Source organism: Meles meles, chromosome 16, assembly GCF_922984935.1.
Source record: "Meles meles chromosome 16, mMelMel3.1 paternal haplotype, whole genome shotgun sequence".
NCBI lineage: Eukaryota > Metazoa > Chordata > Mammalia > Carnivora > Mustelidae > Meles > Meles meles.
In genome coordinates this window covers 12,008,483-12,032,209 of record NC_060081.1, presented here as the reverse complement: position 1 = coordinate 12,032,209, position 23,727 = coordinate 12,008,483, and the positions used below count along the sequence as shown (strand labels likewise).

Genomic DNA, 23,727 nt, shown 5'->3' with positions numbered 1-23,727 from the left:
ATAGCAAGAAGAATATTAAGTATTTTTTTAAATTTTATGCTTTAACTGCTTGTTGATTGTGTATGGAAAGACAATTGACTTTTGTATATTGGTGGCTGTATCCACTAACTTTGCCAAATTTTTTTAATCCTTAATTTTTTTATTTTTAATTTTTAAATATATTTTTTATTTATTCATTTATTTTAAAAATTATTTTTATTAACATATAATGTATTATTTGCCCCAGGGTTACAGGTCTCTGAATCATCAGGCTTATATATTTCACAGCACTTACCATATCACATACCCTCCCCAATGTCCATAACCCAAGCCAGATTCTTAATTCTAATAATTTCTGGGTAGGAGTTTTGGGTTTTACATAGCGACCATATCATCATCTACAAATGATTGTAGTTTTGTTTCTTCCTTTCCAGTCTGTCCACTTTTCTTTCTTTCTTTGTCTGACGGCATCCCCAGTGCAGTGTTGAATAAATGATATAAAAATCATCCTTGCCTTGTTCTTGATCTTCAAGGTACTGTGTTCAAAATTTCCCCACTCAGGATGGTATTTGTTGTGGGGCTGTTGTTGCTATTCTTTATCAGGTGAAGTATATTTTTCTCCGTTTCAGTTTAATTCAGAGGTTATTTTTAAATGAAAAGTCAAATTTGAATTTTGTCAAATGATTTTTTTTAACTTTTGAGATGGTATAGATTTTCTCTTTCAATCTTCAGTGTGACAACTGAGTGATTTTTCTAATTTTAAACCTTCTTATATGCTTGGAATACCCAAATTAGACATGACGTGTTCTGGTTTTTTTATACACTGATGGAATCAGCTGGCAAATCGTGTGTTTAGGAGATAGGCTTGTCAGTGCAGCTGGCACGTTTCTCATTCTTGCTTCCACGAAGCGGGTAGCCCATTAGCCAAACTTTCTTAGGTAGCTCTGAGGAGACACCCCATTGTGAATGGGCCAGAGACTTCACAGCCTCCCTGCTTGCTGGCATCAAAATGGTTCAGCAGAAACCTCACAGTAAAAGGCTTTGGTGCTCTCTTCCCCGGGTTCTCCTGTTCACCTTTGACCTTTGCATAATCCTTCTTTGTGTGTCGGCTCAGCCATGTGTTTCTTTCTCTTGTTCTTGTAGATGCTTTCAATCATACACAGTAGTGGCAGGTCTAGTGGAATGGCCCCGTGTAGCCAGCACTAACAGCTATCAGCATTTGCTCATCTTGTTTGCTATCTCCCTCCACTTTGTGCGCATGTGTCTGTGTTATCTTTTAAAGCTAATTTCAAGCATCGTGTCACTCACCTGTAAATACATCAGTATGTTATCTCCAATAGATGAAGTCTTAAAAAAATACATAACCACAATAGCACCATCACCTTTCAAAATTAACAATAATTCTCTAAATATTGCCCCGTGCAGATTTCCCAGATAGGCTCTAAAATGTCTTTTCGTGGCTTCTTTGTTTGTTTGTTGATGAGGTCCACATGTGGCGCTGGATTATGTCTCTTCCGTTCCTTTTCCCATGACAGTTCCCACTGCCTCTTCACGCCACGTGTTAAAGAAACCTAGTCATTTGTCCTGTGGAACTTCCACATTCTGGACTTTGCTGGCTAATCCTTGTGTTGTTTTTTATCGTGTTGCTGCATCCCCTCTGTTTCCCATAAACTGGTTTCATTAGATTTGCTTCTTTACTTTTTTTTTAGGAGGTGCTGTGAACCTCCAGTTTCAGCAATGCATTTCAGAGATGGTCTTTGTAACTTAGCATTTTAGTGATTTCAGTTAGGAGGGTTGTCCTGGATGCCTCAATGGCAGTACGGATAGAAGTGGAAGTCCTGCAACTAATGAATCACTGAACACTACATCAAAGACTAATGATGTACTATACAGTGACTCACTGAATGTAAAAAAAAAAAAAAAAAAAAGAAAGGAAAGAAAAGAAATGGAAGTCCAGAAATAGCTTTTGGTAATGTAACTATTCTCCAGGGTCCTGTGATCTGACAGCATCCTCATCTCTCAATCTCTCTCTGTGTGTGTGTGTGTGTGTGTGTGTGTGTGTGTGAACCAGAGAGACGCTTGGTCACTCTGGTGGCAGGGAGGTGACAGTCGTTGACATGAGCATTAAATGCCATCCAGAGTTGGAAAAGTGGAAATGTCAAACATGTGAGCCCCCGGTTCCTGTCTCCACCCCTTCGAACCCAGGGATCCTGAGCTGAGCCTGCCCCGGGATATTAATGGTCTGTCATGACAAGCCTGTGCCCCCCTTCCTCCCACGTCCTGGCTGGCTTCTGTTGTCTCCCTGGTTTGGTCACATGTCCATAGAGGCACTATGGCGACCACATTTCTTGGGGTCAGAAGACTTGTCCTCTTTTCTTTCACCTTCCTCTCCTCTCACAGTGTGTTCCTCTCTCTGTTATCACAGCTTCTTTCAGGTGGCTGCCTGCCCGCAGCTCTTTGGCATTCCACCCTGCTCAGTCCCCTCTGTGTCCCTAACTTCTAGGCCTGGTCACTTGGTGGATTGCCTCTAAACCTTTCCATCTGAAAACCATCCTGGAGATTTCTGAGGAAAGAGGAAATCATGTCACAAGGGCTTCTGCATTGTGAACAGGTCCCTGTGAGGAGCACTTCTGGGCCCAGAGGAGGGTATCATCACTAAGACTCTCATAATGGATAGAAATCACTGGATTCTTTGTGTTGGGAGGAAAACCAAATGGTTCCAGAGGTCATGGCTAGAACCAGCATCTTTCCCCAACCCCCCACAGTCCAGCCTTCCTCAGGCACATTTCTGAGATGGATGGTGCATTCAGCCAACTCCCAGAGCTAGCCAGCTAAGCCCAGCACAGGAAGCTTCAGCGGGGGGGATGTATGCCTCTCCAAGGGCTGCATGAGGGCTGGGCCTGGCTTGGTTTCAAGTTGAAATAAAAGAAAAGAGAAAGAAAGGTAAAATAGAATGTGGGAGCATGAGACAAACTAGGCAATGGATGCTTTTTCTTACCATAGATGGGCCCAGCCACCACCTTCAACCCACCTGTTCTCCCATCTATAGGCAGTATTGCAATGTCTGGAATGTGACCAGAGAAGAAATTCATATGAAAGTGAATGGTTTCCAAAAGTCTCTCAAGAGTCTTTTTTAACTTTGGGTCCAGAGAAACTACAACATTTTCCAGTGGGTTCTTGGATTTCCAGTCATTGAGCTGAGCATTGAGAAAGTGATGCCATGAGAAGACAGCATTCCTAGCTTTTAAGAAGTGTGTAATTTCATTTACATATAATGAATGGTTAAAAAAATCAAAACGTTGCATCTTCTCCCATTCTGAGGGGGGGCAATGAGGAGGTACTCTGAGGGAAGGTACTGAAAAGAACACTCTCTGCCCAGTTTCTGTCAGATTGGAATGTATGTGGTAAATCTGTCTAACTTAGTGGCCCACAGAAAAGAGAATGTTGTCTCTTCCTTAGTTTTGGTTTGCATTTCAAATGTTGTTGGAAAATTAAAGAAAAATGGTAAACTTCTTGTTCCCATCTCTGTCTCTCACCTTTCTTTTTTGCTTCTCATCATGGCATATCTCAGAAGTATCCAAGGCTTGGGGTACCTGGGTGGCTTGGTCGATTAAATGTCTGACTCTTGATTTCTGCCTGGGCCATGGTCTACAGGTCATGGTCTCAAGGTCATGACATTGAGCCCTGCTTTGGACTCTGAGCTGAATGTGGAGCCTACTTGAGATTTTCTCTCTCCCTCTCCCTAAGCCCCTCCCCCTGCTCATGCTCTCTTTCAAAAATAATAATAATAATAAATTTAAAAAAGAGGTATCCAAGGCTTTTATCTTGTAGATTTTTTAAAGTCATATATGTTCTGTATATTATTAATCTAAATAAAGATTTGGTCTTCCTCACAAATTTTGTGAGAATGGGGAGTGTGTCAGCCCTTAAACTGTTAGATCTCCAGGATCTCACATAGTACCTGGCACAGAGAAGGTAGCCAGTAGATGGGTAGATGGATGATGGATGGATGGAGGGATAAAGCTAGATACTTCAAATGTGTACAAAGATAGGCAAATAGGCACCACCTCTTCCCAGCCCCCCTTAAGGACTCTGTGTGTGTGCTTGTGTGTATGGTGCGGCATGTGTGTGGGTGTGGTGGTATAGGTGTGAGTGATGTGGTGTGTGTACCTATGGTGTGGTATGTGTGTGGGTCTGGAGGGGTGTGTATGTGTATGGGGTGTTGTGGTATGTGTGTGTGTGCTTATGTGTATGGTGTAGGGTGTGTGGTGTGGGATGTGTGTGGTGTGGGGTGTGTGTGTATATGGCATACTGTGTGTATGTATGATGTGGTATGTGTGTGCAGTGTGTGTGTGATATGTGTGTATGGCGTGGTGTGTGTGTGGGTATATGTGAGGTGGTGTGCTATGTGTGTGTCTATGTGTATATATGTATGGGGTGTGTGTGTATGGCATGATATATGTGTGTGAGTTGGATTGTGTATGGTGTGTGTGTTTGTGCATGGTGTGGTATGTGTGTGGCTGTGATGCTGGTATGTGTGTGTATATGTGATTGTGTGGTTATGTGTGTGTGCATATGGGGTAGTATGTTTGTGTGTGTGTATGCATGTGTGTATGGGGTGGTGTGTGTATGTATGGGATGTATGTATGTATGGGATGGTGTGGTTGTGATCGTGTATGTATGGTATGGTGTGTATGCGTGTGTGTATGTGGTGGTGTATGTGTGTGGATGTGTGTGTATAGTGTGGTGTGTGTGTATGGGTGGTATGTGTATGTGTGCATGTGTGTAGGGGTGGTGTTTGTGTATCAGGTTGTGTGTGTGTGCATGTGTGTATGGGGTGGTGTGTGCATGCGTGTATGGGTGGTGTGTGTGTATAGGGGATGGTGTGTGTGTGTATGGGGTGGTATGTGTATGTGTACATGTGTGAATGGGTGGTGTGTGTGTGCGTGTGTGTAGGGTGGTATGTGTGGGAGGGTGGTGTATGTGTGTGGATATGTGAGTATAGTGTGACGTGTGTGCATGAGGTGGTATGTTTATGTGTGAGTGTGTGTAGGGGTAGTGTGTGTGTATCGTGGTGTTTGTGTGTAGGCGTGGTGTGTGCATGTGTGTGTGTAGGCGTGGTGTGTGTGTATGGGGTGGTGTATGGGTATACTGGATGGTGTGGGGGAGTGTGTGTGTGTATTCTCAACCCGGTTCCCACCAACAAACACGCTGCATGTGAAGGGACCGTGACTCCCTGGCGAGGGTCTCCGGTCACTCCTCCCTGGGGTACAGGCACCTGCGCAGCGTGTCATAAAGGGAGCGCCCAGTGACTATGCGCTGAGTGGAGGCTGTGCCACAAATTGGCTGCTTCGAGCTTCGTGTGAAGAGCCAGCCATTCGGAATCTTTGTAGCATCTGTTGTTGACTTTGGACCAAAATCTGAAAAGGACTCGTCAGCTTTTCTCTTGAGCAGGGGAAGATGCCTTATCCCAGATGACCGGAGGACAGTTTCTGCCTCTCTGCATGCTCTGTGCCTGGATCTCTGTTTCCTTGAGCCTCAGGAGCGCCGGTGCTTGGGCTCCCAAGCTGATAGCCCCTGCTGCTGTACGCAGAGCCTCCCCCTGCCCCACAGGGCTGAGTGCCCGAGCACAATCCCGGAAATGGCCATCGAACAAGTCCCTCATATGTCTTCAGTTAGCAGCTCCCCAACCTTGTTCCCTGCCTCCTCCCCTCCCTGCTGCTTTCTCACTCTTCTTTTTGCCATTATAAAGACACTGACGTGAGTGTGAACAGAGGAATACCCGAAGGCCTGGCATCTCACCCAGGCATTGCCCGTGTCCTCGCTGCCAGGGACACTTGCCCCAGAACTGGAGTGAATTTAAAATTGCAAACCATCTCCAGCCCCACTGACACTTCCTGTCCTCTTCCCGGTGTATTTCCGCCCCAGTAAGTCCTGGCTTCCGTGAGCTACATATGTGTCATGATTATGTATGTCTCTCTCCTCTTCCTCTCTTCTCACAGAGGGCATAGATGATTTTTGTCTATTTTGTTTCTAGCATATTAGCAGTTCCTAGAACTGTGGCCCGTGTTAGGTGGCCAGTTAATCCTACTGAATGAATTACGATCATGACAGTTCTTAGGTCTTTGGTGAAGACTGTATGGCAGGGGCCGCAGCTCCTCATGCCCTCCAGTGGGCCTGGCGGTGGGCCTGGTGGAGCACTGACCCTGGGAGACCGACCTGCCCTGAGAACTGGACCAGAACTGCTTGTGGGTCTTCCCCTGTGTGCCACCCACACAGAATCACAGACACGGGCCAAGCACCGAGACTGTAGCTGCCAGGACTCTGCCTTTTTACTTCATCTGTGATGAGCAGACTGCACGATTATTGCCGTCTGTCCAGTGCCTTTGCGTGTATATCCGCCCAGGCTGACTGTAAACAGCAGGAGGGAAGCCGCTGCGGCCTTGGGCCCTCCCTCAGGACTCGTGCATTCTGACTGGGTGGGGCCTTGCTGGCCTCTGCCCCATCATCTTCCGTCTTCCATCAGCTGCCTCAGCTATCTCCTGTGAGCACCTGCGCTCCTCGTCCCGTCTTTGTAGCAGGATATGACAGCGGGACGGCACCCAGGGCTGGTTCCCTGGAATCGGGTCTTCTGGGCAGCCTGGCAGCCTGAGTGAGGCCAGGTGGGCATGAATTTCTGTGGCGCTGCCTCTGACCTGTGCCTGTCTCCAAGACCGTGTGTGGGTCGGAGGGACTGGGCATTCCCTGGCCCGCCGCATACTAGGCGCCAAGGCCTCCTCCACTCGGCTCCTCCCAGACAGACTCTCTTGCCATTAGTTCTGTCGAGGTGCCATGCCCTGTCTTCTTGTGCTGCCAAGGAGGCTGGGGCTGCCCGCAGGGGGCTGGGCGTGCACACATCCGCCAGGTGGGATATGGGGGCGTTGACATCACTCCGCTGCGCCGTTCTTACAGTTCCAGGAGGTCAGTGTGCAGCCGTTCGGGCGCTCCTATGCATGGATCGGACTCAGGACCATGCTCTTCAATTCACACAGTATGCTAATTGTGTCTTACAAATGTACTGAAGTATTTCTTGCCATGCAGAATAAAGAATCCGAAACTGATGGGTTCCTTTGAGCTATTCCGGTGGGGTGGAAATAAAGTGTGAAAGCAAAACCTTGGCAGCCCCTGCCATCACAGCTTACAGAAGACAAGTGCAGCCTATGGTCTTTTATCCCCAGCAGCAGGTGAGGTCAGGCTGCACCCCTGCCTGGGGTCCTGGGGAAGAGTGTGCCAGGACTCAAGCCGCACGCAGTCCCCTCCAGTCTGATTCCCTGTGGGTGTGGCCCTGCCAGGAATTGGGGAAAGACCTCAGAGCCCAGGCACTGGCCCTGCAGCATTTTCCAGAATAGACCTCAATTCTGAGCCCTGAACGCATCTCCTGGGTTTAACATTGCTTTGGGCATAGTCTCACTGGCAGCCAGTGCCAGGCTTGCACCCTAGAGGAAAACGATCCCCGCCTGCAGTTGAAAATTCAAGTTAGGGTGATTAATTTTACTTTTAAAAATTCCGTGGCTTCTCCTTGTTGGACATGTTATATTATATCACTAAATTGCATAAGAAACTATGCTGACCAATTTGATCCCTCAGTTTGGGCATCAGATTTTAAGAAAGTCAATCCATTGGTTCCTTGCTTTCAAAAACACAAAGTAACAGATTGGTTCTCCTTGAAGACCATCTGAGGCTGATCACATTTTACAGGACACAAGGTGAGACAACACACTTTGAGCAGCAAACACCAGCCTGAAAGCCAGATCCACCCCACTGCCTGTTTTTATAAATAAAGTTTTATTGGAATACAGCCACACCCATTCATTGAGGTATATGGACTCTATGGCTGCTTCCATGCTTTCCGGCTATAATGGCAGAATGGAGTATGTTTGTCAGGAGGCCCTGTGGCCTGCAAACCTAAAATATCTACTATGTGGCTCTCTACAGAAAAATTTTGCTGATCCCTGGAATAGAATATGTGGATGTGTGACCTTGAACAAGTCTCATACTTTTCTGTGACTCAGTTTCCTCACCTGTAAAATGAAGACGATAGTAATACGCACCTAATAGTGTTACGTAAAATAAATGAATAATTATAGCATCTTAGAATAACTTCTGAAAGGTGGTTAATTTGTTTAAAGGTTTTAAAGATAGGGACACATCTCCAAGATTTTTATAAAGTCCAACCACTCATTCAAATCTGAGCCAACTCTTCATTTACACACTCGTCATTTAAAGACCACTTCTCTGTTTGGTACGTCCCTCCCTGACTTTGCCCTTGGCTGACTTCTCCCAGAAAACAGGGGTAAAGACTTGGAAGGGTAGCGGCTGGTGTGGAGAGTGAGCTGAGGACCCTCTGGGTCCCACCCCCGCCCCCGCCATGATGACAAGGGCCTGTGAGGCAGCCTCTGTCCCCATGGGCCGCGTGATCCCAGCGAGAAGCACAGGAAATCCAGCAGGGCAGACGATGTGGCAACAAGAAGGCAAGCTTCTTAATGAGCTGGTAAGTGGGAGGAGAGGAAATACAGAGGAGAGAATAAGTGACAAATTATTTCTCTTCGGCTCTTTGGAGCAGCACATGATGGTTGCCAGGCCCTGCTCCATCTCCTTCTTCCTACCTGTTTCTCTTTGCTGTCTCAGGCAGAATGTTCTGTGCCACCAGCTTCCAGGTAGTGCTTCCTAGGCAGAGTGGCCGGAAGGCAGGCCGACTGACTGACTGCATGTTTGGAGGACCCAGCATTTTTGCTGAGAAGTTTCTGGGTCCCTGATATCCTCTCTGGGCTTTAGGCTGGATTTTCTTTGGAAGTTCTGTGTTTACTTATCTTTATGCGCTCCTGGGCCATGTTTCTCGATTTGGGGCTCGGAGAACATGGTTTATATCATGGCGTTGATAGCTCACATACTGGTTCGGCATTCGCGTTATGGTTTTGTTTCTGCACAGGCTACTCCTCGTTGTACCACTGCTTGCTTCAGAAGGAGAACAGGTGTGTGCTCCGTGCAGGTGCGTCAGGACGTTCTACAGCATCCTGGCAGGGAGAGTGCTGCCTCTGTCCTGAGCCCGAGCCAGAATGCTGGACTTGAGCGTCTTGCAGGCAGAGCTGTAGGGGATCAGTGGCGCAGCTTCTCACCTGCCCCAGGCAAGCAGCTCACCACTTCCTAAAGTGTTCCCCAGAAGAAGGAACTTTTCTCTTCTTGTGCGTCAGTTTGCAAATGCAGAGCCCCTGACTACACGGGTCTCATTCAGAGCCCTGCAGAACTCCTGGAGCTGCGTGGCCTCCCCCGCCTCCCTCCCACTCTCCCGAGCCATGAGCCACGGTCACCCAACTAGGGGCTGCCCAGAATTACCTTCTTGGTGACACCTCTCGAAGATTCCAGCCCGCCCCCTTCCCAGCATTTCTTGTCCTTTTCCCTGGTTTGTTTGCCCCTTAGCACTTACTACTTTCTAACCTCTCAGTTTTGCTTATTTGGGGGTTTCCTTACTTGTCCATTTGCTGGAACATTACTCCATGAGGGCAGGGGCTTTATAATGTATACTCTTTGGTTTGCTGCCCATCAGAACACATTTAGAGTACATGGTGTTCCTCTTCCTGATTTTTAAGAATTCAGGCAGACCAAGTGAGCTCTTTAATATTTTAGTAAACTCAAAAGTGTTGAATATTTTAGGCAGGTCAAAACCCACTACTTGCTCCGGAAGCCAGCCAAGGGAAGAAAGACCCCACCCCCCCACCCCCCGCCTTTACGCAGGGGGAAGAGGTTCCATGCTGGAGAGGGGATCTTGTTTTTCTAGGTGGGTAAAAGGACAACGGGAGACCCCCTTTGCACTTTAAATCAGGACTAAATGTTAAATGGACTTACAAAGTCACACTAAAGCCTGAAGCCTTCAAGAAGGAATTTCTCATAGCTAAAATAGGTAGTAATTGGGGTGATTCTCTGGCATATGAAATACTTCCAGAACGAAGCTGTCTCCAGGAAATGTTTCCCTCGAGTCCATGGCTAACAGACACAGGGGCTCGCTGTGCACCTCCCTTGCAGCTTGCAAGCTGCTGTCGCATGACCTGCGTGAGGGGAAGACGCCAGCCCCGGCAGTGGTCCACTGCGCTCACACACGCGCCGTGGCAGTGACTGGAGACCGTTTGTTTGTTTCTCCTTAGTGAGACTATTTGCATTCATCATTGATTTATGAAGTTCACCTGAAGTCTATAAAAGTGACTGCGACGTCCAATTTTGCAGCAATTCCCATTACAAAGTTAACCCAGCGTTTTGTAAATAAATATCTGGCGTTAATGATTTCTGTAAATCAACACCGAAATGAAGCACCACGGGATCCTGGCTGGCTCCAGCCACGCTCATCGAGGCTCAGCCTGCACGGCTGCGGGGAAGAATTCTGCCCCCGTGTCCCCCTGTCCCGGGCCAAATGGTGGTCTGAGCCCCGCACACCCAGACCTCCATCCTATGTAGGTGGCAGACTACAGGATCCATGGAAAGCAGACAAATTCAATGTATGTGTGAATTAAGCCCAAACCATTAGCTATCCTTTGATTCATGCTTGATTTTTTTTTTTTAACTTAATAGCAAAACCTATTTAGTATTCAAAATGTTAATTCAGGACTAAAAGTTTTCATGCTTTTCCACCATATATCTAAAGGACCTAAAGCAGTTTATACAAAACAGAGAAGATCTAGAAAAGGAGCTAATAAGATGTTTTTTCTGAGATTGACCCAGCATGACAAGAAGATTTCTAAGAACCTCAGGGCCTGTCTGTAGGTGAGAGGACCCTCCGTAGTCCTGTGACCCCTTCTATTCCTGGGAAGACCAGGCCCAACCTGCCTGGGACCCCAAGCTCAGAAACCTTGGGGAGCTCGGTGCTATTTGTCTCCCTCCTGGCCCTGCCTCCCATCTGCCCTGTGACTCCCCTGTGGTCAGGGGCTGTGCCCACCTGATCTGTGGCATGCTGCCTCCCAAACGGCAAACAGCTCCTCACGTGGGGATGAGGGACGGTCAAGAAGGAAAACAGGAGGGGCACCTGAGTGGCTCAGTGGGTTAAAGCCTCTGCCTTCGGCTCAGGTCATGATCTCAGGGTCCTGGGATCGAGCCCCGCATCGGGCTCTCTGCTCCGCAGGGAACCTGCTTCCTCCTCTCTCTCTGCCTGCCTCTCTGCCTGCTTGTGATTTCTCTCTGTCAAATAAATAAAATATAAAAAAAAAAAAAAAAAAGAAGGAAAACAGGAATGGTCCTTGCGGTGCTGGCCTTCAACCCCACCAAAGCGATGCTTGCGGTCTCAGGGAGTATGGCATCTGCCTGTCAGTGGGACAGATTTTTGTCTTATAACTGACGAATACAGGGTCACGATCAAGTTTATTTTGCTAAGGTCTTTGTTTTTACAGAATGCACCTGTCTCTGTGTTGTGCGTTGTGGACGTCTGTGGCACACAGGTGATGTACTGTGTTCTGACGGTATTATCATTGGGAAGAACCATGGTACTCACCAGGTTCTGGGCACCAGTACGAGTCACTGACAGGTGTTACCTCACTTATGCTCGAAGGCTCACTGGGAGAGAAGTACTTTACGATGCCCATTTTGCAGATGAGAACACTGAGGCCCGGGGCATCCAACATGCGATGAAGTCAAGCTCTTAGACACACTGCCGCGCAGCCACCCCCATCCCTCGAGGGTCCAGGATTCTAACCCAGGCCTCTTTTCTTTGCTCTTAAAGAAAGCTGGATTCCTAGGGAAACTTACGTTTTTGCATGGGTATTTACAATTACACTTCTTCTTTTTCTCTTACCCTCTTGTATTACTTTTTCTTTTTTGAGGTGGAGGGTAGCATTAAAACAATAATGTATTGGAAAAAAATATTTAAAGGTCATTTGCTGGTTGGTTTCAGTTAAAGTAGGGTATGGAAGGAGCCATCTGCCCTTACTTTCCTTTTTGAAAAACAACAGATGTTAAAGGATGGGAAGCCTTTGCTTTCTTTCCTGACCTCCGGACCTTCTGAGGTGTTTAGAGATCCTGGTATTACAATGTGAGGCCTTTTTGACCCCATGAAGGAGACTGGTGAGCATGCTTCCCTTAGGAACCTTGGTTATGATGTTAGACATAGGACTGGGCTGGACACCCCTGGATTCAGGCCTCAAGAGGGCCTGTGATGGAGAGGCTGGGGTTGCAGGCAGTGAGCCCTTTCCCCGGGAGCTATCATAGGAGGAGTAAGCTGCCGGACAGACGCCGGTTAAATGCAAACAGAGATCTGGACCCTTCCTGGCCCGATGGATAACCAGTTCACACCTTGCCTTTTCCTTCCATGTTTCCTTCCAGGTAATCATCAGAACCCCCCCACCCCCCAAGGGCTCTTCTCCCACTTTGGGAGTGAGAGGAGGCGGGCTGGGGTTATGAGCTGGAAGCTGGTCTCCTCTTACGAGCTCCATGACACTGAGAAACTTCCTTGCCTTTCTTAATTTTCCTCAATTATAAAATGGCAATAGTAATTCCCACTTTACAAGGTTCCTATGAGCAATAATCGAGTTGCCTGGAGGGTCTGGCATGAAGTAGCAGCTAAATAAATGGTCATGTTATTTTTAGAAGGCAATGGAAGTGATGGGTTGGTGCTCAGGCTTAGAAGTCAGACCACCTGGATTCCAACCCCTGCTGTTTCCTACCACATCCGGGAACTTGGGCGAGTTCCTGAACTTCATTGTGCCTGTTTCCAACTGTAGAGTGTCTGTGACTTAAGACCAACCCACAGGGTGGCTGTGAGAAATACAGGGGTCACACAGGGTGAGGGCAGGAAGCAGCACATGGCACAGTCCAAGAGTTGAGGGGAAAGTGGCCAGTGCTAAAGATGAAAGGAATTCTTGGAAGCACATGTATGCAAATACCGGAAGTCCGGATGAAGAGCATCCATTCAGAAGCAGGGTGGGAAGCACTCCCGGGACCCGAAGCAGTACCCAGAGACCCGGGAGAGGGGAAGGAGAGGACAGCACAGCTGAGGACAACACGCTGGACCTTTGCTGATCTTTCTTTCTCCCAGCCCCTGTTGGAGCCCATGTGTGCAGGTGCTCGCCTCCTCCGTCTGATGTTACTTCCAGGCTACACTTAGGGGTCATTACTGATGCCTTCTCCAGCACCAGCATCCAGGATCCTGGAACATTTGTTTGCCTCAGCAAACAGTCTACGATGATCATTTTTATAGCACCTTCTTCATTAAGAGACAGAAAGCTCGTTACGTGCCATCAATTTTATTCTCTTGACATTACTAGAAAATTTGGAAGGACAGACTTGATTATCTCCCTCATATGGGAAAACGGAGGCCCTGTGTGTGGAGGTGATTTATCAAAAGGCACATGGCAAGGCGACCACTGCTCCAGGACTGGCTCCAGTTCCCGGACTGCTGCTTCAACAGGGGAAGTGGCAGTGCTGTTCTCAAAGGTAGCACATGCCATCTACACCCAGGGGCCCGGTAGCCACCCCCCACCCCTAAGCCAGGAATGAGTGGGAACTGTGCAAGCCTCTGACCTTGGACCATTGCTGGCTCTGACGTTCCATTCCAGGAGTCAGCAGACTTTTTTCAGTGAAGGGCCAGATAGCAAATGCTTTTGGGTTTGTGGCCCATCTGGACTATTGCAAGTCCTCAGCTTGGCTGTCATAAATGGGTGGGCGTGGCTGCATCCCCATAAAGCTTGATTTACAGAGACAGCAGGCAGGATGGATTTGGCCCCCAGGCCATGGTTTGCCAGCTCCTGATCTAGGCTAATATTTGGTGTTCATCTTCTCTTTCTCCTCTCTGACTTCAGAATAGTAGACCTGTGTATGTGGTGGGCGGGTTATGTTTGAGGAAGGGTTTGGGTGTGTGTACGCGTGGACGTGCTTGTGTGTATGCGTGTGTGCTAGTCAAACATGCCTCTTTCTGCACAGGTACGAACTAGGTGTTTTGTCTCTGAACAATACTCACTGGTGCCCTAGTTACATGACTGCCAGACCTAGGGTGAAAACTTCTCCAGGCTGCTCTAATGATCTCATGTTTTCATAATTGTCAGAATAGAATTACTTTTGATTTTATGAGCCAGACCTCATAGGGCATCCTTCACACTTTGGGTAGGTCATGCAGTGAACCACAAAGGGGCCTTCACAGCTCCCAGAGTGGCAGGATCTCCAGAGCACAGTGAGGTCGCAGAGGCAGATGGCGAGGGGAGAGCCTGGCTCGCAGGCAGCAGGGATGGAGAGTGGGTAGGGGAGGAGGTTCCCGGAGAGCTGGATGGTGTCGGACAGGACACAGGTATGCGTGTGTACAACAGGGTGTCTTGCAGGGGTTGAGAACCTTGTTCTGTTACCCTTTGAACCTTGGTAAGCTCTTGAGTCGAAATGTTATGAAAATGAAGGAGAGCAGACTGTCACTGTGGCTTTGGCGGTAGGGGAGTGGGGCACCTACTCTCCCTGTGAGGGTCATGCTGGATGTTGGGCTGGAGTGATTTGGAAACCAAGGGTGTGTGAAAAAGTCCAGCCCCTCCGACATGGGGCCTCATTCTGCAGTTCAGCTGGCCACCAGCCTTCTGCATAGTCGGATTCCACCTCTCCCAGCCAAGAGAGAGGCCAGGCTGTTGTCTCTGCTCAGGGAACTCTGGGCATATCTGTCTTGATTTCGGGGAAGGGAGGCCACACCCCTTTATTGGTGGTCAGCCTCCTTGGCAGCCCCTGGGAATCTTCTTGTGTGGCTGTGTGCTCTGCCTGCAGGCGCACACAGCCCTGGGCAAGGGCACTTACAGAATTCTGGTCAGGGGCCTCAATCTTCAGCTCCCTTTGCTCTCCCTTTCATAGAACTTTCTGGTTTTCATTCTTGACCTTGGCTATCAAGCTGCTCCCTACCCTTCTCAGAAGGAGAGTGAAAAGGCAGGCCAGGGCCCCATGTGGTGACTGCTCAGTCACTGTGTGTCCAAGGCCCTCTGAGGGGCACAGTCAGGAGGGCTGAAACACATGGTAAAGTGTAATACCCCCTCACCCCGCCATGGCCTACAGATAATCTGGAGCTGGACAATGCAAGCATTTCCGAGAAGCTTCTCCCAGGGCATCTTTGTCTATGTAAACCAGAAATAGAGAGATTGCTGGTGAAACAGAACTTGGTGAAGCCGTTGTTTGACCAGAATGGAACCCATTGTAGTGTTGCTGTGGAGACTGTAAAACCAGCGAGTCTGATGGAGCTGGTGCCCAGAAATGCACTTGTATTCAGTGAGAAGCTGCTCTGGCGTTGAAGACTGCACAGGTCTCCGAGGGAAGGAGGGCACATACGAGCACACATGCTCCCCTCCCCCAGCCTGCACTGACGGGGGACAAGAAGCTGGCACCCCGTGAGTCAGTCCAGCTGGCCTCAGCCGTGGTCTTGTGCTGGGGTCAGCCACGGTCTTGTGCTGGGATCAGCAGAGGCCCACTTTGTTTTGGTGACTGTGAGGATCCCCTTTATTCTTCTTCATGTGGATAGTAAAAAGTGAGCTCCTGGCCCCAGTGGGAATGAGCCCGCATGTTCCCTGAGGACAAGGAGGAGGATGCTAGAGATCTGATCGTCACACGTGAGGGCTCTCTATCGCATGGGAACAAACTGACTGTCTGCGACCCTCATCTGTGTGAATGCTGAGCCAAGGCCAGGGCTGCGAGCATGTCCATGTGTGTGTGCACGTGTGTGCACATGTACTTTCTCCAGAATTATTGTCGCTCTCAATATTTCCATTAATGTTGGCTCTCAAGATCCCCAAATAGGGGGAAAAAAACCCCTCCTAACTGAGCTATGTCCTTGTTAGGAGCGACTTTTTCTGAGACTCAGCTTCTAGACCTTAATTTTGGATCCCACCTTCTCTCTGCCGGACTTTGTTGGATCCTGGTGTCTCTCCCCTTTCCAGGGTCACATAGGCAAGTGGCTTAGAAAGTGGCTTCACACCCTCGGAAGGGTGACTGGAGTTTTTTAAAGCATAAACTCTTTGAAGAGGAGTGTGTTGCTTTAAAAGTTTTAGTTCGGGGGGCGCCTGGGTGGCTCAGTGGGTTAAAGCTTCTGCCTTCGGCTCAGGTCATGATCCCAGGGTCCTGGGATCGAGCCCTGCATCGGGCTCTCTGCTCGGCAGGGAGCCTGCTTCCTCCTCTCTCTCTGCCTGCTTCTCTGCCTGCTTGTGATCTCTGTCTGTCAAATAAATTAAAAAAAAAAAAATCTAAAAGTTTTAATTCTGATGCCATGATGATTTTATTACAGAGTTGTATCAGCTAATTTGAGAGGAGGTTCAAAGAGCCACATTCCTTCTGTGGCATAAGCGTGGTATTGCTTATATAGAACCATTCATCTGGAGAACCCAAGGGGCTTCACACCTTCTACATACAAATGACTCCATCCAGCCCAAAGTCACCAGATGTCTCTTAGGCAGAACATGGGTTTCCTTATATCTCACTTCTCCTAATAGCTCAGACTGAGAAGCCCTCCCACCTTCCAGCAAATTACCACTAACATCAGCGAATTGCCTGCCAAAGTGCATAGAACAGCAGGCAAACTTGAGAAGCAGACCTTTGACAAGATCCGGGAGAAGTAAAGGAAAAAGGAAGAAAAAAAGAAAAATGTACAATTTCTTAATAATCCTCACTGATCTTGCTGAAACACAAAACTTGTGCTCAACACAGAGTGACTAACGGCCACTCTTGGTGTAGACGGATTATGCCTGCATCACAGGGTACCGGCTTAGTGTTGTCCTCACCCCACATGTGTTGGGGGCCAAATGTGCATTTCTCTTTTGTTGCCCTGGTTGGTGACCCTCTGAATAGAGGGAGGTGTCTTACTCCCCATAGCCTACTGCAGGGTCTGGCACATCATGCTGTTCTGTAAATTCTTGGAAGCACATGTATGCAAATACCGGAAAGAAAATAAAATCCTCAGAACAGAGGAGTGAATGGAACAAAAATCCAGCATCTGATGGGAAGCTTTTAATGAGAAAAATGGAAGAAGGCACTAGAAGAACTGTAGAACTAAAACCTGGGAACGTCCTGGTTGATGTGTGATGTAGTGACATCTCTATGTCACAGGGAGGGGACATCCTGTTTCACTGCTTCATTTAGCGCATGACATCACGGCTTTTCAAGCAATTCTAAACCTGAGAGGGTTCGCGCTCACAGTACCGTCCTAGCAGGGAATACACAAATGGTAACCTCCACAGTGGTGTGAGGGTCAGTGCTTGCCTTGAAAACCACTTATGGGCTGGGGACATGGTCATTCACACCACAGAGCCTCTGAGCTACTCGGGATACAGGCCGCACTCTGGTGAGAACATCCCAAGTGTGGCGGCTGGAGGAAGGTGAAGTGTCTTTTCCCCACGTCACAGTCCTAGGATCTGTTCTACATGGTCAGTCAAGGAGCAGGATCCTCCTGCCTCTGCTCAGGGGGGATCTTGGAGTGGCAGAAGCTGGCTTACCTCCCCCCGCCCCCCGCCATTCAGGCCGTGGGAGGGAGAATCAGGAATTAGGATTTCCTTACCAATGTCATTATAAATCGGGCTCCAGAATTGCATGAGCTGCTGTCACATGCACTACATGACTAGAGTTATGACACATGGCCACGGCGACCTGCAAGCAAAGCTGGGAAAGAAAGTATTTAGCTGGGTGACCTTGACCCCCAGTTGAAACCTGGAATATTCTCACTGGCAAGAAGCAAGAGCAAGTGGGAATCAGGGGACGGTTAGCTGTCTCTGCCGCCTTCATAGACCCTGCAGGCTTGGCATGGTTGTGGTTAGGCCGTCTCCCTTTTGCAGCCTGCTCACCGCCCCTGGAGCGTGCCAGGGTGTGTTGATTCCGTGGCCGTCAGCTCTGCCGTGTCTGTGGGAAGCAGACCCCCGTGTGTCCAGCTTTGTGCGTTTGCTCAGCCTGGTTCCTCAGGTTGTCATGCCCTCCTCCTCAAGTTAGCACTGGGATTGTCCCCATTTATCCAGGCCCAGCCACTCTGAGCAATAAGCTTTTGGGCTGTGTGGACCCTGAACCTCACATCCTGGAAAAAACAACGTGCAGGGGAAGCTCTTAGCCCAGGTGCAATCCTGGAGGGTTGGTTTGACTGGTCCGTATGTTCATTCATTCAAAAGATGTTGTGAGCATGGATCTATGCCAGGTCAGGTGTCGGGGATACAACACTGAACAAAAAATAGGCATGTTATCTGTCCTCATGGAGCTGATGGACCAGGGGGGCCCTCCATTGGTAACGTGCAGTTAGAAGCTATGCCACTCTAAAGTGGTGCCTGGGAAGCTCTGAGTAAGGGAGACAGGTTGAGTCCTTAGAGCCTAAAACATGGGCGAGTTCTTTGTCCACACTGTTCACTCGAGCTTGCTGGGGGATCTGAAGGAGTGAGACCTGGCCTTGCCCCCACCCCCCTCCCCCACACACCCCACTCCCAGGGAAGCCCCTGTGACTTAGAGCCTGTCAGCAGCATGGTGTAATGGAGGCACATTTGTCAAAGCTTGCTGCTGCGGTGATCTCCATAAAAGAAGGAGCTGCTGCTGTTGTGCGTGCGTGAGCACCCATGTCTCCACGGGGTAGGGCATTAAGCCCACAGCAAGATTTGTGTGCTACATCTGAGTAATGAGCCATGAAATTGACATTATAAGTTTTAATTACTATTAATGCCTTGCAGGGGTGGCTGGTGTAAATTATCCTGTAGGCATCCCAGATGTATTTCCCTTTTCCTTTTATTTCTTTTCCTTAATGTCTTGAGCCCATAGAGTGGCGGCTCCGTGGCGTGTTTGAATAGGATTCCTCCAGAGGGGAGCACACATGGTTGAGGGGTTCTACAGAGCAGTCTGCAGGCTGAGAGGTAATGGTGTCATGGAAACCTGGTCAGTTTCTGGGGCTGGGAGGGTCAGGCCCTGTCATGGACTAATTAGTTAATCTTACAAAGGGCTTTGAAGATGACAGGTGCCGTGGAGTCTGAGAGCCCCCATTTCAGAGCATTTCCTAACAGCGAGAACCAGGTTCTGGCAGCACTACTCCATCTCCCTCCCCCAACCCCAATAAGTCACCTCTTGGCATTGTCCCTGACTTTCATTATTACCCTCAGAGCTATGTTCTGCATCTCAGTTTTGTTCCTTCAGGTGCTGACCTGGGCATTCTGGGGCGGGAATGATCAGGTGGGCTGGGCTCCCTCCCTCTCCCCCTTCCCTTCTCCATGGCTCTCTCTCTCTCCACTTGCCCTGTCCTTGCCCACCCACAGGCACAGACCGGAGGATGGCTGACTCGCCAGACTGTGGCTGGGCCAGCAAGGCTGTGCTGTGTGCTCTGAGCCCAATGATCTGACCTCAGAGCTGCAGGATGGTTGGCCCCGGCCAGGCCACCGTGTTTGCAGGGCGCTCCTGCCTGGCTTCTGCTGCAGCTGCTCTTTTGCTCCTCCATGTGCAGTGGGATCGGCACCCTTGTCCTGGATCTCTGTGAGGCATGCTGGTTGACAAGGGGTGTCATGTCCAATCTGTCATTTGTGACTTTGTCCACCTCCAGCCCCACCCAGGCTCCGTCTCAGGAGGAAACTGAGCCCAGCTGAATGAACAAACTTGCCCAGGACAACACTATGTTCCGGACACTCCTGTTCCAGGGCTGGGGTTGAGAGGTGTTAGTGCGGTAGGGGTGGATGGAGTACAGGCTCTCAGAACTTGGAGGACACAGCCTGCTGCTGCCGGGTTTGGGAGGAAGTGAGAGGGGCGAAGGTAGTAAGCAAGCCCCAGGGGTTCCAAAAGCACGTGCTCTCTGTGAACTAGGTGCTGACCCTGTGGCTGGTATGGGCGGTGGGGAAGAGTATTGGGAGCGGGGGCTGGAAGCTGGGCTGAGGTCATGTCGGGGCATCCTGATGCCATGCTCAGGAGCTTGGTGCCCTTCCCCAGGGGTGGTCGGTAGCCATGGAAATCTCCGGAGCCCCAGCGGGTAGATCGGCTCTGTGCTGGGGCATCCAGCCTCACATTGGGCTGACGGGGCCTGAGGGCTCACTGGTGGAAGTTTGTAGTGGTGTAGGAGAGAGAGAGGAGGGGCCTGGTCATGGGGGGTTGGAGCATTTCTCTGAGCCTAGTATTTCTCTAGCGTCTGCTGACCCATGGGGGCAGGAGGACTTGAGGGCGAGTGTTAAGGTGGAGGGAGAGAGTGGGCACACGGGTCACCATGGAAACGTGCTTGGCGGTGGGCAGGTGTTTCCTGGCCCGGGTGAGAAATGCAGGGGTTGGAGGCTCTAAGAACAGTCGTGAGACACCCAGATCAAGAAGTTGAACAAGCGATCAGATTGAAACCAAGTCTACAGCTTGGAAGGGAAATTGGAAGCACAGATAGAGGCAGATAGAGTTGGGGCCATGGAAGGAATTGGGCTGACCAGGCCAGGGGCCATGGTGCCCACATGGGTGGGGCCAGGCCCATTCTGGAGAGCCCCGGAAAGGCCAGGTCCCCTAAACATCAGCAGTATGTGCTTGGAGGAGGAACTTGGAGGACACATTACTCCAGAGCACCAGCCCCAGAGCTGGCCTCCTGCTGGGAAGGGCCTCAGTTCCTTGTCACTACACCCAGGCCCTTTGCTGCATCCCGGGCAGGTGGAGGCCAGGCTTGCACAAGGTGCCCAGGAGGGGTGCTGGTGAGCGGCATCTGTGTCAGCTGAGCTAGGAGAGCTGGGAGCAGGCGGGCCAGAGCGGTAATGCCAGTGACCCCGCTACTGGCTCCTTGGGGAGAAGTGGGGGTGTGAATGTGCATATTGCATGCAAGGATACACAGAGCATAAGTGCCAATCTGGCCTTTCCTGCTCTCCTTTGTTATGAAGAGCAGCAAATCTACCAGCAACCTCAAGTGTCTGTGGGTCCCCAAACATTGCTTTTGAGCGCTGCCCACTTGGTCTGCGGTGAAAGGAAACGAGACATTCTGCGCGCGGAGCTGAAGCCCATTTTCCAGTTGGACAGCGAGTTCTCGCCTTACTGTCCCTCTAAACCCTCTTATCCTGATGGGTGTCTCAACTTCTCTATGTGCTCAGCAGTGGAAAGACTTCCATCATGGAAGTCAGTGTTACATTTAACTTCTAAAGTTGTGATAGACGAAGTTCAAATAGAACAAGAAAGCTACGCTGTCTTTTTGTAAATTTAACCTCACAGGCTGGGGCAGGGTTTCTCAGCCTCGGTCCTATTAATGTTCTGGGTGGGGCCATCCTTTGCTGTGGGGGCTGCCCCGTGTTGCGGGACGATTAGCAGCACCCCTGGCTTCTATCCTTTAGATGCCAGTGGCATCCCACCTCTCAGCTGTGACAAGCAAAAATGTCCCTGGGGGACACAACGGTCCCTGCCTGAGGGCCCCTGAGCTGGCCTTTGTGTGTTCTTCTTCAGGTGATTCATAGCCGACAACCCCTTCCATTCTTTTCTGATTACGGTCCTTGGCTGCAAATCAGCCCTTTGCCTCAGCCTCTGAAATCAGGGCCTGTTATAGGCTATTGTGCTCATGGTACAAAGCTAGCCAGGATGAATATTATGGGAAGCAAACTGATTTTTTTTCTTCCTCATTGAGTTCTGCTACGAAAACTCCTCTGGTGTTACTACTTAATTGGTTAGTGGTAGCTATTTGTCAATTTGCCAGCAGGTTCTCTCTTAACTGCTGTCATTTGACATTGCTGAAACAGAAATGCGGAGTGATTGAGTTGCCAACATGCTATTAAGTCCCCTACAAAGAGCTTTCGATGTACTATTGCTGCAGGCTTCTGTGGTTCTATTGACTGATTCAAATACTAAAGAAAGCCTTGGCATAGACAGCCCTGGTAAGAAAATGCAGCTTCTGTCAAGGAAATTGTTGGGTATTGCCGCAGGGGCAGGGGTGGGTTTTCCTCTGACAGAGACTTGGCCTCTGGCAGAGCTTCCTTGGGTATCGACCACCCATATGGAAGAGGAATATAGAAACCCAGGCGGCCACTGGTCTTTATGAGACAGCTGAGGAGCTGGGAAGGGGATGGTGACGCCAAGTCTCCGGGTGGTTCAACAGATTCCTTATTGCAGATGAGCAGAGATTGCCACGAACTCTGTGTTGGTTTCAGAACTAGTTGCTCACCATTTGAGACCCAAGATGGCAGATCACTTTAAGAAAGGTTGGCCAATCTTTGACAGGATGGCAAGGATGTCCCATGACATTAAGAGGATACTATTTTATCGTCTTGAAATTGTACTTCTGGACTAAACTGCCATGTGCATCAAAAAGCTATTTGTCATTGGTGTGTGTATGGGGGAGGGGGGGTTGTGATAGCCAGGGACCACCTGTTAGAACTCCTAGTGCATTGGTGACCCATGTCCTGGGGTGGCCTCCACCTTCCATGGCCAGACTGTCTCTCTGAGCTGGACATCACGAGTATCTGCCCTTGGTTGTGAGGCTGTGAGTGGGAAGGTCCCATGGCACATGTGGGACTGTCCCTTTGACCTGAGAACCCCCTTGACATGTGTTCTGAGTTGCTGTGAAGGTTCGGAGATGAAGTCAGGAAAATGTTTTTGGACAATAATTGTTGGAAGTTTGGCAGCTAGAAATAGCACAGAATGGAGGACAATTTAACACAGAGTAGTGGATGAAAATATCAGAGCCAATCTACCTGGGTAGGGATTCTGGTATCCTTGCAGCAGGGGGAGGTGCGGGGGGGTAGGCCTTGGGCCAGTTACCTTCTCTTTTTCTATGCCTCAGTACCCTCATCTATAAAGGGCAGTAATTTAGCTTCTATTCCAGAGTCCTTTTCAGCAGAGTGAGTTGGTTCCTGTGGACAGTCCAGGACCACACTTGGCCCCCCCTCACACGCTCTATTTGGGGGGGTGCCATTATGGGGACGGGTTTGTCTCAGTAGGGCCATGGGCTTGAGTATCCCCATATAGGGTGTCTGTTCTTTTGAAGTACTTACTACTCTGGAACATTCTGTACATGCCCTCACAGCACAGGAGCCCCCCATCCCAGACCGATCTAATGGGGCAGGAGGAAGGCCATGTTGAGTAACGTGATGCTATGTTTTGCTTTCAGACTCTCTCCCAGCTTCCCTATGGGAAGGCGCTCTACAGTTACGAGGGGAAAGAACCTGGCGACCTCAAGTTCAGCAAGGGCGACATCATCATCCTGCGGCGCAGGGTGGACGAACACTGGTACCACGGGGAGCTGCATGGGGCTCACGGCTTCCTGCCCGCCAGCTATATCCAGTGCGTCCGGCCCTTGCCGCAGACCCCACCCCAGGGCAAAGCACTTTATGATTTCGAGATGAAGGACAGAGACCAGGACAAGGACTGTCTGACTTTTACCAAGGTAAGGGGGGACCCTGTGACCACCCACACCCCGTGATTCCCACTTACCTGCCCGTTGGAATCCTGGCTCCTTCCAGAGTGCCCAGGCTCCTCCCCGTTCAGCCTCAGTAAGTAGGGAGAGCCATTTCCTACCTGCTGAGTTTTTGTCGAGTGGGAGGAGACGGCACACAGCCTGACACACAGTTCCCCCGAGAGCTGCCAGGACACTCACTGCGTGACAGGTGCAGGACCCTCCGTCACCTGAGTCACAGTGCCTCTGTGGCGACTCGGGTCCAGAGGTGTGAAGTCTCTCCAGGACTGGCAGACCTTGGGAGAGGGGCCCATCATGGAAGGCTGCTGCAGGGACCCCTTCAGCTCACAGGGAAGTGGCGGTAGGGCCCAGCAGCCAGCATGCCTCAGCCCTGTGCTCTGCAACACCAGAGGGCACAGACACGTGTGCATAGGCACAGG

At 49.8% G+C, this 23,727-nt stretch overlaps 1 protein-coding gene across 1 annotated transcript in view; it reads left to right on the top strand.

Moving 5' to 3' along the window:
• The window catches only part of SH3RF3 (SH3 domain containing ring finger 3), a 398,130-nt gene that overhangs the window by 198,894 nt on the left and 175,509 nt on the right, over positions 1–23,727 (top strand). Inside the window, exon 2 of the mRNA XM_045981399.1 lies at positions 23,003–23,278. Within this exon, the coding sequence (XP_045837355.1) occupies positions 23,003–23,278 (276 nt within the window). The remainder of the gene's footprint in view (positions 1–23,002; positions 23,279–23,727) is intronic.